The sequence below is a fragment of the Coffea arabica genome, chromosome 11c (assembly GCF_036785885.1).
Source record: "Coffea arabica cultivar ET-39 chromosome 11c, Coffea Arabica ET-39 HiFi, whole genome shotgun sequence".
In the NCBI taxonomy this organism is placed as follows: domain Eukaryota; kingdom Viridiplantae; phylum Streptophyta; class Magnoliopsida; order Gentianales; family Rubiaceae; genus Coffea; species Coffea arabica.
Window position 1 is genome coordinate 3,330,290 of NC_092330.1, and position 14,936 is coordinate 3,345,225.

At 36.1% G+C, this 14,936-nt stretch overlaps 1 protein-coding gene and 1 long non-coding RNA gene across 3 annotated transcripts; one reads left to right on the forward strand and one right to left on the reverse strand.

Annotated features, from left to right (window-relative positions):
* Positions 1-156: 156 nt before the first annotated feature.
* Positions 157-3,630, reverse strand: LOC140016996 (uncharacterized). Of its 2 annotated transcripts, XR_011823284.1 has the most exons (6): positions 3,082-3,630; positions 2,559-2,656; positions 2,403-2,485; positions 1,777-1,851; positions 842-892; positions 157-443 (listed from the first exon to the last, which is right to left on the reverse strand). It is a non-coding gene; the product is annotated as an uncharacterized lncRNA (long non-coding RNA). The 2 variants fall into 2 exon arrangements; XR_011823283.1 differs by having other exon boundaries at positions 2,403-2,656.
* Positions 3,631-5,466: 1,836 nt separating this feature from the next.
* LOC113715817 (exocyst complex component EXO70C1-like) lies at positions 5,467-6,357 on the forward strand. Its single transcript, XM_027240120.2, has one exon. The coding sequence runs from the start codon at positions 5,467-5,469 to the stop codon at positions 6,355-6,357; it is 891 nt and encodes a 296-aa protein (XP_027095921.2).
* Positions 6,358-14,936: the final 8,579 nt, after the last annotated feature.

Sequence of the window (14,936 nt, forward strand, 5' to 3'; positions counted from 1 at the left end):
TTTTCAATATGTCGCATGTATTTGCATCACACTTTGCGACGCCAATTTGAGTGTCACCACTCTACTTGTGGCACAAAAAATGTGTAACAAAAAATCTCCATAATGTTATTGCAACATAAAATTGTGTCGCACAAAAATCACTAATAAAGGCCAGAAATCAATCTTTTGATGGTACAATACTTATCCTGGTCAAATATACTACAATTGAATATTAGAATAAAATTAAAGTTCCACAATACACTAGAACAAAATATCATACGCTGCTTTAGTCAAATTTTACGAACTTTATCACAAGTCATCATTTAAAAAAAAAAAAAGGATGAACTTCTTGTAATGTAATAGTTCACTCCAATGATAAGATGTTTCATATCCCAAGAAGTGCTTGTCTTGGAAAACACAAATTTATCATATATCTCTCAAAAGTATCTTCACATCTCAAAATCCTGAAATAACACAAAAAATATGGTCATAACCATTGTTGAACACTAGAATTTAGAAAGGTCATCAATGAATTCACTTCCAAATTTGGGAAAGTAATCAACATCCACAACCGAATAGAACTACATTCAATAAATATTTTTCAAAATCCTCTTTTCAAGTTTAAACCTTCAGATTAAAGATATACTTTCCATCAGGAATTGTCAATAAACATATGAAAGCATAAAACAAAATGGACTTCGTTTGCCTAATCTGCTCAAAGTTGGCCCCTAGAATTTGTCCAGAAAAACTTCCTTAGTTTCTCTAACTCAACCACAATACCATTTCAGATTTAGTAAACCTAAAGAGAGGCTTATTTGCAAAAGAGACGAATCAATTAAAGAAAAGAGAAAAGATGGCTCACTTGTTACCGGCACTCTCTGCTTTTCTTGCTAACTGCAGCAGCCAGTCATAGCTGAAATGAGAATGACAAGGATTAGTTTGTGCAGTATATAAATTTATTTACTTATTCAGCATAACTGCATCTGTTTAATGCAAAAGTGCATGTTTATTTAAGTGTTTGCTTGCAATATTGATGACAATATTGTTGTAGTCCCTTTCTTCCTTGAAAAGCCAATGATGATTTTCAAGCTCATATGACTCACTTTGAGAGAGGGTCTATTACGTCTAGTAGCGAAAACTTGGCCAAAAAGTAGTTAACAGAGGTTCTAATTTTACACTTTGACATGCATTTTAGATTTTCCTAGAGTTTTACACCATAAACAGAAATTCCAATTTGAACAATTAATTTCTTTACTAGTAAACTACAAAGACATGATCACCTGGAAAAACATCAGCATGTAAATCTTAAAAGAACAAAATAGAAGTCTGAATTTTACTAAACAGACAGAAACCATCAATTTGAGGCAGCACTAAAAATGGGAACATGCCCAAGTCAAAGTATTACCTAAATCAATTAATCTTGGTAACTGCATTCTTTCAAACTTAACCTTAGTCATTTAAAATTAAGTAACAAAGTAAATGTAACAGAGAAAGAGAATCAATGCAGGATTCAAACCACAATATTCAAAATCTAAAAACTCATAAAGTTCCTGATTCATGCCATGGATGTATCATAATATGGAAACCGAATTTGTAATAAGATAATTTTTATAAGATCCAGAAATGAATCAAAAGTAAAGCAAATAAAGCTCCTTAAAATAATGACTGGTGAGCATGAAAACAATTACAGAAGACCTTTGAAAATGTGAGCTAATAGCAAACCTTGACTACATTTAAAGTGAAGCAAAGGCATGACCATATGAATAAATCTGGAAAAGTTAATATCATTGGTTTTACCTTGAGAAACATTAAACCTCTTTAACCAATGAGCACAATCAACAAAAGGCTTTCTACAAGATGAACTCCAGCTTGCTTCACATGCATAAAGAAGAAAAGAAAAAGCAACTTTAACAGAATATAACATATGAAACATCGCAGGATACCTAGAAATACATATCTCCAACATTATTTGGAAAATAACTTCCACTTAATTCCCCCAAAATATTTTTGCATGTAGTGATGAACATTATTTCCTTATGATGGTGACAAGGAAAATACATTTCATAGAGGCAATTTAAGCTAATTTGCAGTATCAATTAATTTATATAAAAGAAAACATTATATGGCATTCCCATGAAGTTCTTCACCGGTGGCTATTGGAACACTTTAGCTACTAATTCTCATTGAAAGCTTTATGTAGACAATTAAAATCATAGCCAGTTTTACAAAAAATAAAATTTTCAAATGCAAAAGCTTATAAATTAACAAAGGCAGCTACAAGATCAAAATTTGAAAGCTTTCATTCAACTACTGAAACAAGTTTTCTTGCAGTCTCATACACAAATCACATAGCAGAGCTAGAATACTGAAATAACAATTCTTAATAGAAAGAAGTTTATTTACTGAATTGTCTCTGAACTTACTAGCCACCAGGGAGACTCTGGAAGACTGGAACTGAAAAAAAGGCCTAGCAGCTGCAGTATACATGGAATGGTTCCTGAAATGACTGAGTACAGAAAAGTCCTTTTCAACTGACTAACAATCGTACCAGGAAATGGAGGTAGGGAAAACAGAATTACCAATCAGAGCCAAGGTACGCCAGGAGACGAAATTTCCAAATAACATACATCACTGACAACCGCAGCATATCATCAACTGAAGTTTTATAAGCATCCAGCTTCAAAACCATCAAATTGAACCCAAAATCTTATTCTCCAACCAATTTATAAATTATACAAATTACAAATTATGAATTATGTAGAATCGGGAGATGAAAATAGATGACCCAGTTGCAAAGGTCAAGGGACTAGAATGAATAATTTGCCAGTATTCAAGAAATATTTCAATAATGGCAAAATAGAATCTGTAATAACATGATTTTTATAAAATCCATTAACGAATGAAAAGTAAAAGAAGCACATAAACTAAAAATGATGACGAAAAAAAAGAGATTTCTTTCTTTGATTTGAACTCTGTGACTAGGGCATCATCAAAAGGATCTTCGAAGGTTGGGATACAAACCTCAACTGAATAAAGATTGAGAGCAAAAATCACCAATGGAGCTAAGATAATGAAATTTAAAAAATTAAAAGAAGAGATTACCGAGTTAATCTAGATTTCTTCATCAACTCGTCCATGAGTTTTAAAAGTAATCCAGATTCAAAAATTTCAATTAATCCAGCTTTCTTCATCAACTCGTCCACGAGTTTCAAAGTTAATCCAGCTTCAAAAGTTTCGCTCAAATTAGATTGGTTTCATCGGTGGAGACTTGGATAAGATCGGAAGAACAAGAAAGTGCATCAATTTTGATAGAACACGGCATCGTCTTTGATAAAACAATACTTCAGGTGCTATTGCTGCTTCTCGTCATCGCTATTAATTGTAAAAACATCCAGTGTCAATCTGCTAAAGGATTAAGTAATTACCTGTTTGATGAGAAATGGAGAGATAGAATGAGAAATTAGGGATGAGCAGAGGCAAAATTGAAAGTTTTGGAAGAGAAATTTGAGGCATAGAGTTCTAATTAGATATATACAATATCTAATAATTTCTTGAGCTTAAAATTTTTCTTTTCTACTTTCTAGGCTCTTTAGATTTATAATTCTTACTTATTTGATGATTCTTTCTCTTACTTGGTTGATGATTTTTTTTGGTAATCTATATCATAAGCTGCAAAATTATACATTATTTTGTGTTCTTAAATCATGTGCTAAAATAGGTGAGTTTCTCTTTTCTTTTTCTTTTTTACTAAAAGTGGTATTCAAAATTAAGAGATAGTTAGAAACTTTAAATAGTGAATTCCAAATCAACTTGCGTTTAAGGATAGGTTAGAATAAAATGCTAAGAAATAACTGGTGGAACTATTCTACCAAATGGGGTAATAAACTCGTGTTTAAGGTTAGAAAATATTTATTTATTGAATCATTTTTTCATGCTCGAAAGAAAAAGTTGGGCCTACTGTAAAAGTTTAAAAACTATAATCCATTTCTTAAATTACACTTTTTTATGAAGAAACTTTATCCTTTTGCAAAAAAAAAAAAAATGTTTCCATGGGGACCCTTATATATATATATATATATATATATATATATATATATATTTTCAAAACAGAAAGACCCTCTAACCATTTTAACTAAAGAAACAACCGGGCAGCAGCTTGCAGCAAAGCGCAAGGTTACATTGCCCACTCACCACTGATCTTAATTTGTGAAGCGGTCTTCATTTCCATGCAATAATTTTTTTGTTAGTAAGAGGAGTTAATTTTAATTTGACGGTGCTAATTTGAATGTAATATATTTTGTACAATCGGACAGTTAACCAGAAGCCAGCCTGATATCTATGAATTTTGCTCGCGAAAGGAAACGCACACCTGAAGAAGGAAAGTAAAGTAAATGCACACAAACCACTCCAAAAAGTTTCTTGCCCCACCATCAATACCAAATGCCTTCAAAGTTGATGAAAATTTTCAGCAGAACCACTGACCAGCAGGAATTGCTGACTGCCACAATTGTCCGCGTGAAATTTCAGAAAAACTACTCCCACCCATTAGCAAAAGACCAAAACGCCCTTCAAAGTCACAACAATAACGGCATAACTGGCTCATTCTGCACTGTTCATAAGCGATCCGCTTTATATATATAAGATTTCCAACCCCATTTTTGCACTCCTGAGCACTTCTCGTAGCCGGCATTTCCACAACCCCTCCTGCAAACTTTTTAGCAAAGTCAAGAGAGGACACAATTACAGTAGGGAGACATTGGGACTTTGATTTCACCCATCAAGTATGGATTTGACAAAAGATCCACTCCCAATTTGCAGTGAAAACAAAGTCAACTTTGATCATGTGCAGGCATCCCGAATCCCCTCTTCCCAACTCAAGCTCCAGTTCCTAGACGTATTATTCAACCCCAAGTACACCATAGGTGCAGATCAATTCTTGAAGAGTTCGAATAATTCAGTGTATCTTTCAGCTTCCATTACAGATAGCTCCACCATCACATTGCACTACGAAGACTACGAGGGCCATCACGCAGTCTTTAGTGAAGAAGGTATAAAAACTCTTAGGTGTATTGCAGCAACGTTGAGCTCCAGAAATGAAGTGGCTGATTGTGTTCAGATGTATACCGAGCATCGAAAGGATGTAGTCAACCTGGTATATGTGAGGCTTCGTGAGAAATTGAAGATAGAGATCGTCTGTGTTTTTATGTGCTCGGATGAGTTGAGTGAGAAAACCCAACAGTGGATACAAGTAGCCAAGATTTACGTAGGCACCATTTTTGGAATAGAGAAGTGTTTCTATGAGCAAATTTTTGGAGATCTGGGATCATCTGAGGATTCTGCTGCTAACGGTTTTGTGTACATAATAAAAGGGACTGCTGCTGAGTTGCTTGTGTTTCCGGACTCTCTATTAGCCAGGGCCGATTGCCCCAGAGATCAGACATTTTGTTGCCCTTATATCATGAGCTAGCCAATCTAATTCCACATCTTATGGCATATTTTGACCAAGATGTATGCCCAACAAAAGCCATCTGCAATTTTGCCACTAAGATTATGCTCCGACTGAAACAGCAAATGACAAATATCCTTTCTACTACAGAGAAACAGGTTCTTCGTGAGCTTTCAACGAGGCCATTTCCTGGAGGAGGAATTCACCCCTTGACTAAGTACATAATTCATTACATTGAGTTGATTTACGTTCACATGGAATCCTTAACTGAGCTGGTGGCTAGACCCCAAGGTTCCAATGACGACCGAGATCCTCCAGAAGTACCGGGTTCACAAGAAATGGACAAAGGGCTAATTCCCCTAAAGAGCCATCTTGCTCGAGTTATCGAGTTTTTACTGTATAACTTGAAATTCAAGTCCAACTTCTATGGACAAGAATCTCTGCGTTGTTTGTTCATGATGAACAATGTTAGCTCTGTTTCTGAGATGATTAAAAGTTCCAAGGAGTTGGAAGAACTTATTGGCACTCACCTGCAGATGAAATTAAGAGAAAAAGTGGAGCTGGCAAAGACTGATTATTTCCATAGAAGTTGGGGCGAAGTCTGCACTGTTTTAAAAGGTGAAGGATTAAAATTACATTTTAATTGTGATTTCTTTCCTGGAAGGTCTACAAGAGCTGTGAAAAAAAAGTTTAAGACCTTCAATAGTATGTTTGAAGATATTCTTCAGACTCAAGAACGATGGATAGTACCAGATCAGCAGCTGCGGATGAAACTTCTTGAATGCATATTGGCTAAGCTGATTCCGGCCTATAATCACTTTCTTGAGCGGCTAAGCCGAGTACACAAAGTGAAGCGTGTGAGTGAGTACATAAAATATTCTGTCAAGGACTTGGAGACCAAGGTGCTAGATATGTTTCAGAATAAATATTGAAGATTTGGTTATTAATACTTCAACTCTATTAGATGTCAGTTTGAACAGGTTATATGTATTAGCTATCGCAATGTACTTCTCACCAAATAAAAATCCTTCAATCGTATGTGTACTGTTTATGAATGAGAATCCACTATATGTTTTTACTAGACTGTAAAGTGAGGATGGATTTCTGTTCTCCGGGAGGATAGAGGGGGAGGAAGAGGAAGAGGGAAGAGGAGGAGGCAAGAAGTAGGAGAAGGGAGAGGGAGCAGAGAGAAAAAAAAGAGGGGGTGGTGACAGTAAAGCAGTGAGGAGCGAACAAGGGTGGTGGTGGTGGTAGGTGAGAGATGAAAGAATTTGTATTTTTTTATTTATTTATTGTTATGTGTATTTGAGATTACGTGTATTTTTAGAATATGTTATTGTAAACTCCAAATACAAAAGCTAATTTTTTGAAAAAAACTCTCGACCCAAGTTCGAGTCCTAGTTTTTTTTTTCTGGTTCTTCAACACCTCCACTTCCTCTTAAGCCTATATGATCAAAGTATCTAAATCAACACGTGAATCCTAGAAGTTATGAGCATCAAAATATTTGCTGAAAGTTCTGCGATTTATATTATTTCTCCTTATTTTCCTCTTTTCTTCCTAGAACTTTTTTGCTGTCTTTCACTTTCTCTCTATTGCACTTCACAACGAACAATTGCCTATCGATCGAGTGGGTTCAAGCTTTTATGAGATTAATATTTGACCGTAGCACCCTCAATTCATACCTTTTCAAACAAATAGTTGCGTGTTGATAAGGGTATGGGTTCGTAGGACCAACGAGTTTCATTTTATTCGATCAAGGACATCTACAATCGTCAGTCGGAATTGCATTGGTAAGTGTATACCAAAATGACAAATATGGATATTAAAACATAGATTAATTTTTTTTATATACTGACATTTTAAACATTTTTTGAATTTGAATTTGAAACTCAAATTTTACATATATATCGTATATCCAACCGTAATAGTATGTCAGTGTATATAAGATTTACTCTAATAACACTTGGATACAAATTTTAGTAAGTAAATAAATTTGTCATGTTTTTCCATGTTGTTGTGTTAGCATTACTTATTATTTTAGTGTTTACATTTATCATGATAGTAGCAACATTGTACAATACAATCATCATTGACAATTGCAAAGGCTCTTAACCCCTTATTTCAAATGGACCGACATGGATCTATTCCGTTGTGAAATGTGAAGTATTCCAGCATTATGTCAAGAGTATAGGAGTGCTAACCCATGGACTATTGAGCTCAGATGGATATGTCATCACTGGAATTCCTAGTGGTTCATTGACAGGTTCAAAAAGTTCGTCCTGGCTAGCATAGTCTATCAGATCTGGAAAGCTAGAAACGAGGCTATTTTCAAGAATGTTCCTGCTGCTACTAATAGAATCCTTCCAACTATTGTTGATACTGTTAGGCTTGTCGGAGCCTCATGGAGGAAAGTTCCACTTGTAAAAGTGAATTGGGATTTGGTTGTTGAATAGGGTAAAGCAAAGAGATGTTTTGAAAGTAGGCTGTTGGGAAAGGGGTACCGGTACAGGCACATAATATCAGAGTTAGCCCAGGACAAATTTATCTTTTTCCAAATACCAGTTAAAATAGGAACAAACCAAATCATCAAGTAATAGTACCATTAGTGATAATAAAATGCAAGAAAAATAAAAGACACAGGACACCAAGATTTTTACGTGAAAAATCCAAATTGAAAAAAATCACAGGATCTAGTCCAGTCAAAAATCTCCACTATCACAATAATGGGAATACACAAGTTTACCCGAAATATTCGGATGACAATAATATTGCCAGTATCAACCAAGCAAATCTGCTACAAAATCATCCCAAAAACTACAACTAACAAATAAGTGGGTTTGGAAAGATGTTACCAAACGAAGAGAAAATCTGAAATATGAACAGGTAGATGAGTAGAGCTTGACGAGAGGATCGCGTGTGTGAAATTTTGTCTCAATCGAACTTGAAATCACCTTCCAACTGAGGCTTCAAAGTTGCAAAGAATTTTCTCTCTCTAGATCGCACTCTTTCTCTCTCTTCATCTCTCTCAAAGGCGGCTGACACTTTTTCTCGCACGAAGACTAATTGCATCTTGCGGCTGCTACTTGTATTTAAGATTGAGAAACCCTCAAGCGTTGCTTACTTGCACAGATGGATTGGCCCACAAATGGGCTAGCCCATACACAAGTCCAACAATCTCCCCCTCCAGCTCATTTGGGGAGCTCCACCAGACCTGCTTCTTGTCTACAAAACAAGAGTTTCTCCTTAGACAATACCTTGGTAAACATATTAGCACCATTATCATTTGTATGCACCTTCTCAAGTGTCAGTAACTTGGAATCCAATACTTTCTGAATCCAATGATATCTCACATCAATGTGTTTGGACCGAGAGTGAAATGTATAGTTCTTACACAAATGAATAGCACTCTGACTGTCACAATAAAGATTATACTTCTCTTGTTTCATACCCAACTCTTGAAGGAATTTCTGCAACCAAAGAGTCTTCTTGCATGCTTTAATGGTTGCAATATACTCTGCCTCCGTACTAGAAAGGGCGATACACTTTTGTAACTTACTTTACCATGACACTGCTCCCCCTGCAAAAATCATCAAGTACCTAAATGTGGACTTCCTATTATCAAGATCACCTGCCATATCTGCATCAGTGTATCCATCTAACATAGTTTTACCATAGCCGAAACATAGACACAATCTAGAAGTTCCCTTGAGATACCTGAGAATCCATTTGATAGCATTCCAATACTTCTTACCGGGATTAGAGAGATACCGACTGACTACTCCAACAGCATGAGCAATATCTGGTCTGGTGCAAATCATGGCATACATCAAACTACCAACAGCCAAGGCATAAGGAACTTTCTTCATGTTTTCTTTATCTTTTTCATTTGTAGGACACTGCTTGATGTTCAGTTTAAAGTAACCCGCAAGTAGAGTAGAGACTTTTTTAGCCTTACTTATGTTAAACCTGTTGAGTGCTTTTTCAATGTATTTTTTTTAAACAACCAAAGCTTCCCATTTTGCCTGTGTCGTGAGATTTTCAATCCCAATCCTTCATTGCAAAGGATTTACTTAACTCCTCTTTTAGCCTGTTAATCTTCACAGTATCACGACCAACAATCAATATGTCATCAATATATAGCAGAAGAATAATAAAATCACCATTTGAAAAATTTTTCACATAAACATAGTGATCAGATGTAGTCCTGTGGTACTCATGGTCTATCATGGAGGAGTCAAACTTCTTATACCACTGTCTCGGTGCCTGTTTCAACCCATACAAACTCTTTTTGAGACGACATACAAGATTTTCCTTGCCACTTTCTTTGAACCCTCCGGTTGTTCCATGTAGATCTTCTCTTCCAAGTCGCCATGCAGGAAGGCGGTCTTCACATCAACTCGTTCGATCTCCAGATTCAAACTGGTTGCAATACCAAGAACAACTCGAATTGATAACATTTTTACCACATGAGAGAATATTTTTTCAAAATCTACACCCTTCTTTTGACTAAATCCCTTCACAACCAATCTTACTTTACACTTTGGTTGTGAGCTGTACTCCTGAGTTTTCAACCTGTAGACCCATTTGTTCTTTAGACCTCTCTTACCCTTAAGCATTTTCACTAACTTATAAGTGTGATTCTCATGCAGGGACATCATCTCCTCTTGCATGGCTCGCAACCAATCTTCTTTATTCTCATGCTCTAGAGCCTCACCGTAGGACTCTAGCTCTCCTCCATCTGTCAACAACACATATTCATGAGAATTATATCTGTTAGAAGGTTTCTTCTCTCTGGTAGATCTCCTAAACTCATCCTGTGGTGATGGTGGTGGAGCAGGTGGTGTCTCATGCTCAGGTTCATCAGCAGTAGGATTATTACCATCATCAATATCCTCTCTCTGCTCTGTCTCAGCTCCCCCTTGATTAAAATTAATAGGTATTGGAACTAGGGCTGCAAACGAATCGAGCCGCTCGCGAGCGGCTCGAGTCAAGCTCGAGTCGAGCTCGAGATTAATCGAGGTCGAGCTCAGAATATTAAGCTCGTTAGCTCGCGAGCCGGCTCGCGAGCTTGAGTATATATATTTATATATATTTTTTATTTTTATTTTTATTTAATAATAAAATTACGTATATTATATATAAATATATTTTAATTTTTTATTTTCATAGTGAAATTACGTATATATCCTTAATATTTTAATATTTATTCAGAAAAAAATATTATTTTTTTATTTTTTTAAAAATAAAATAATTTTTTTTTATTTTTTTCGAGCTCGAGCTCGGCTCGACTTGATTCGAGTCGAGCTCGAGCTCGAAAATTGCCAGCTCGTCGAGCTCGAGCTCGAGCTCGAGCTTGGTAAAATTTAGTTGAGGCTCGGCTCGATTAGCTCAAAACTCGACTCGGCTCGGCTCGTTTGCAGCCCTAATTGGAACTGAATTTGGATCTGAATTTGAACCAGCAGGAATGTCATATGAAGATTTTGGATTGTCACATTTATCAATGTCTTCAATAGTTTGATTTTCAAAGAAGACAACATCTCTGCTTCTGATCACCTTTTTCTCAATAGGATCATACAGTCTATAACCAAAATCTTCATGTCCATAGCCAAAGAAAATGCACTGCTTTGATTTTATATCAAGTTTTGATCTTTCATCTTTGGGGATATGAACAAATGCCCGACAATCAAAAACTCTCAAGTACTTACTAGATATATCTTTTCCCGTCCATACTCTCTCTGGGATGCCACCATCTAGAAGAACTGATGAAGAAAGATTAATTGAATTGACCGTAGTTCTCATTGTCTCATCCCAAAAGGATTTTGGCAACTTAGCATTAGAGAGCATACATCTGACCCGTTCAGTGATGGATCTATTCATTCTCTCTGCTACTCCATTCTTTTGAGGAGTTTTTGGCATAGTTTTCTCCAATCTGATCCCACAGGACTTGCAATAGATTTCAAATGGTCCTTTGTACTCACCACCATTATCAGAGCACGTACGCACTTTAACTGTTTGCTAGTTCTCTTTCAACTTTGCTATGAAAATCCTTAAATACACTCGAAAATCTGATCTTTGGATTTTAAAGCAAAACACCAAACTTTTCTAGTAAAGTCATTAATAAAAGTTACAAAATAAACAGCACCACCAAGAGACTTATCTTTCGTATAGCAAATATCAATATGCACCAATTCTAAAGGATTCAATTTTCTAGATGGAAGAAAATTTTGAAATGCAACTCTGTGTTGTTTCCCATAAATGCAGTCAACACAAGGTTTAAGTGCATTACCTCTAACTTCAGGTAGGAGTTGTTTGCGAACAAGTGTCTAAATCTCTTTTTCACTCATGTGCTCAAGTCGCCTATGCCAAAGATCAATTGATGAATCACAAATTGCATTGACTTGTCCCTTCCCCCAACTTGGCGTGCATCAAGTAGAGGGTACTCTATTTCTTTCCTCTAGCAACAACGAAATTTCCTTTGCTGAGGTTTCATTTGCCTCCACTTTGCAAGCTATGGTAACCCTCATCGTCAAGTTTTCTTATAGAGATAAGATTAAGGCGAATATCAGGGACACATCGAGCATTTCTTAATATTAACTGACACCCGGTATCTATATCCAAATATATGTCTCACATGCCAACAACTTTGCGTGAGACCTCATTTCCCATCCTAACATATCCAAAACTTCTTTCGGTGTAGGTTGAGAAGAAATGTCTGTGAGGAGTAACATGGTAGAATACACCTGAATCAACTACCCAATCACTGTCATAATGAATAATATTCACCTGATCATCATCATAGAACACGAACATATCATCATGAGCTACCGCAATTGCTATAGTCTCTTCATTACCTTTTTCCTTCGCCTTACTCTTTTTCTCAACTTGTTCTCATTTTAGGATTCTGCACTCTTTCATATAATACCCATTCTTTTTACAATAATAGCATGCAACATTTTTTTGCAACTCAAACCTGCTTCTGGATTTGTCATTCCTATTGTAGGGTCCTCTATTTTTGCTTCTCCCTCTTCTTTCTCTCTTTTCTGTCACCAGAGTCTGGGACTCATAGACAATTCCTTATTCTTTCCTCCTGAGCTCTTCATTCATCACGGCCTCTTTTGCAATGGCCATAGTCAACACACCATTCGGAGCTGAATTGTTGACGGAGTACACCATAGTTTCCCAACTATCCGGTAATGAACTAAATAATAATAGAGTCTGTACTTCATCATCCAACTTCAAATTTAACGTAGTTGCCTGGTTTATTAATCCCTGAAAATTAGTCAAGTGTTCAATTATATTTTCCCCACCTTTATATCTCATCCAAGTAATCTGTTTTAGATAACTAACTTTATTCAAACTGGTCTTCCGTTTATACATACTTTCAAGATTTTTTCATAATATATCAGCTCTGGTGTCATTCACAAAATGTTAAAAAATATTTTGACCAATCCATTTTCTAATATTGCCAACAGTTTTTCTGTGCATAACAGCCCATTTTTCATCCCTTATATCACTTGGTCTGCCTTTATCCCCTAGAACAGGTTCAAACAAATCTCTACAATACAGGTAGTCTTCCATTCTAGGCTTTCAAATTGAATAATTAGTAGCATTCAATCTTATCATGCAACTACTATCTGAATCATCTATTTTTAACCATTACAAATGAGCAGCCTAACCTGATTGATCTGATACCACTTGTTGGGAAAGGAGTAGAGTTAGCTCAAGACAAATTTCTCTTTCTCTAAGTACCAATTAAAATAGGAACAAACCAATCACCAAGTAATAGTACGAGTAGTGATAATAAAATGTAGGAAAAATAAAAGGTACAGGACACCAAGATTTTTACATGAAAACCCAAATTGAAAAAAATCACGGAATCTAGTCCAATAAAAAATCTCCATTATCATAATAATGGGAATATACAGGTCAACCCGAAATATTCGGATGACAATAATATTGCCAGCATCAAACAAGCAAATCTGCTACAAAATCACCCCCAAAAACTACAACGGTCAAAAAAGTGGGTTTGGAAAGGTATTACCAAACGAAAAAAAAATCTGAAATCTGAACAGGTAGATGAGTAGAGCTTGACGAGAGGATTGCGTGTATGAAATTTCGTCTCAATCGGACTTCAAATCACCTTTCAAATGAGGCTCCAAAGTTGCAAAGAATTTTCTCTCTCTAGCTCTCACTCTTTGTCTCTCTCAAAGGCGGCCGGCACTTTTTCTCGCACGAAGACTAATTGCATCTTGCGGCTGCTACTTGTATTTAAACTTGAGAAATCCTCAAGCGTTGCTTACTTGCACAGATGGACTGGCCCACAAATGGGCTAGCCCACACACAAGTCCAACATAGACGAATAACTTTTATAAATAGTATAGATACCATACATAGTACCTAATATAACTGAGTAATCTTGCTCCTTGTATAGGCTTACTGTTCTATCAATGGAAAGTTTATCATTTGCCCAAAAAAAAATTATTGATGCCAAAATTGTTGCAAAAGGTATTTGGTTACAATATATCAGAATCGTAGTTAAGAGTCCTACAATTTCCATTCATTGTCCAAAAGATTACCTTTTGCGGTGAAATTGTATTATGTTAGAAAATAATACGTTTTTGTAGCAAAAAATCTTAGATTTTGCCTTCAAGTCCATTGATTTTCCAACAAAAGTCCTATTTTTAACTACAAACTTTTTATCGCCAATTGTTTCGTTATTGCTATGATTATTTTTGTAGCCAACCATGACAACTTTTTGCTACGCAAATAATTGTAGTCAATTGTACAAAATTCGCTACATTTTTTCTTTTTCACTACGTTTATTGTGAGGTGTGGCCCGAGAGTTTTTATCAATTACTTCTGTGGCGCTTTGATAGGTCTTTGATGGAGACTTGGAGGCATGTTCTGAATTCAACCAAAAATTAGTTAGATTTAGGTGATTTTGACGTCATTGATGTTTTTCACCATCACTGGCTCTGCCTCAACTTGCCGGAGTCATACCACACGATATTGCTTGGATGTTTGTGGGGAAAGCGAGAAGAAAAAACAATGTCAGATCCTACCTGATGCTGTGTTAGTTGTCTGCCACATGACAACAAGTCCTACCATATTAAATTCCCTTCCATCTTTTGATTACAATTTCCAACCCAATTTTTGCATTTCCTGAGCACTTCTCCCAGCTGGTATTCCCACAACAACGTCCCTCCTGTAAACTTTTTAGCATTGGGACTTTGATTTCACCCACCATGTATGGATTTGACAAAAGATCCATTCCCAATTTACAGTGAAAACAAAGTCAACTTTGATCATGTGCAGGCTTCCCAAATCCTCTTTTCGCAACTCAAGCTCCTGTTCCAACTTCCAAGACATATTATTCAATCCAAGTACACCATAGGTGCAGATCAATTCTTGAAGAGTTCGAATAATTCAGTATCTCTATCAGCTCCCATGACAGATAGCTCCACTATGACATTGCACTACGAAGACCGCAAGGGCCATCACGCAATCTTT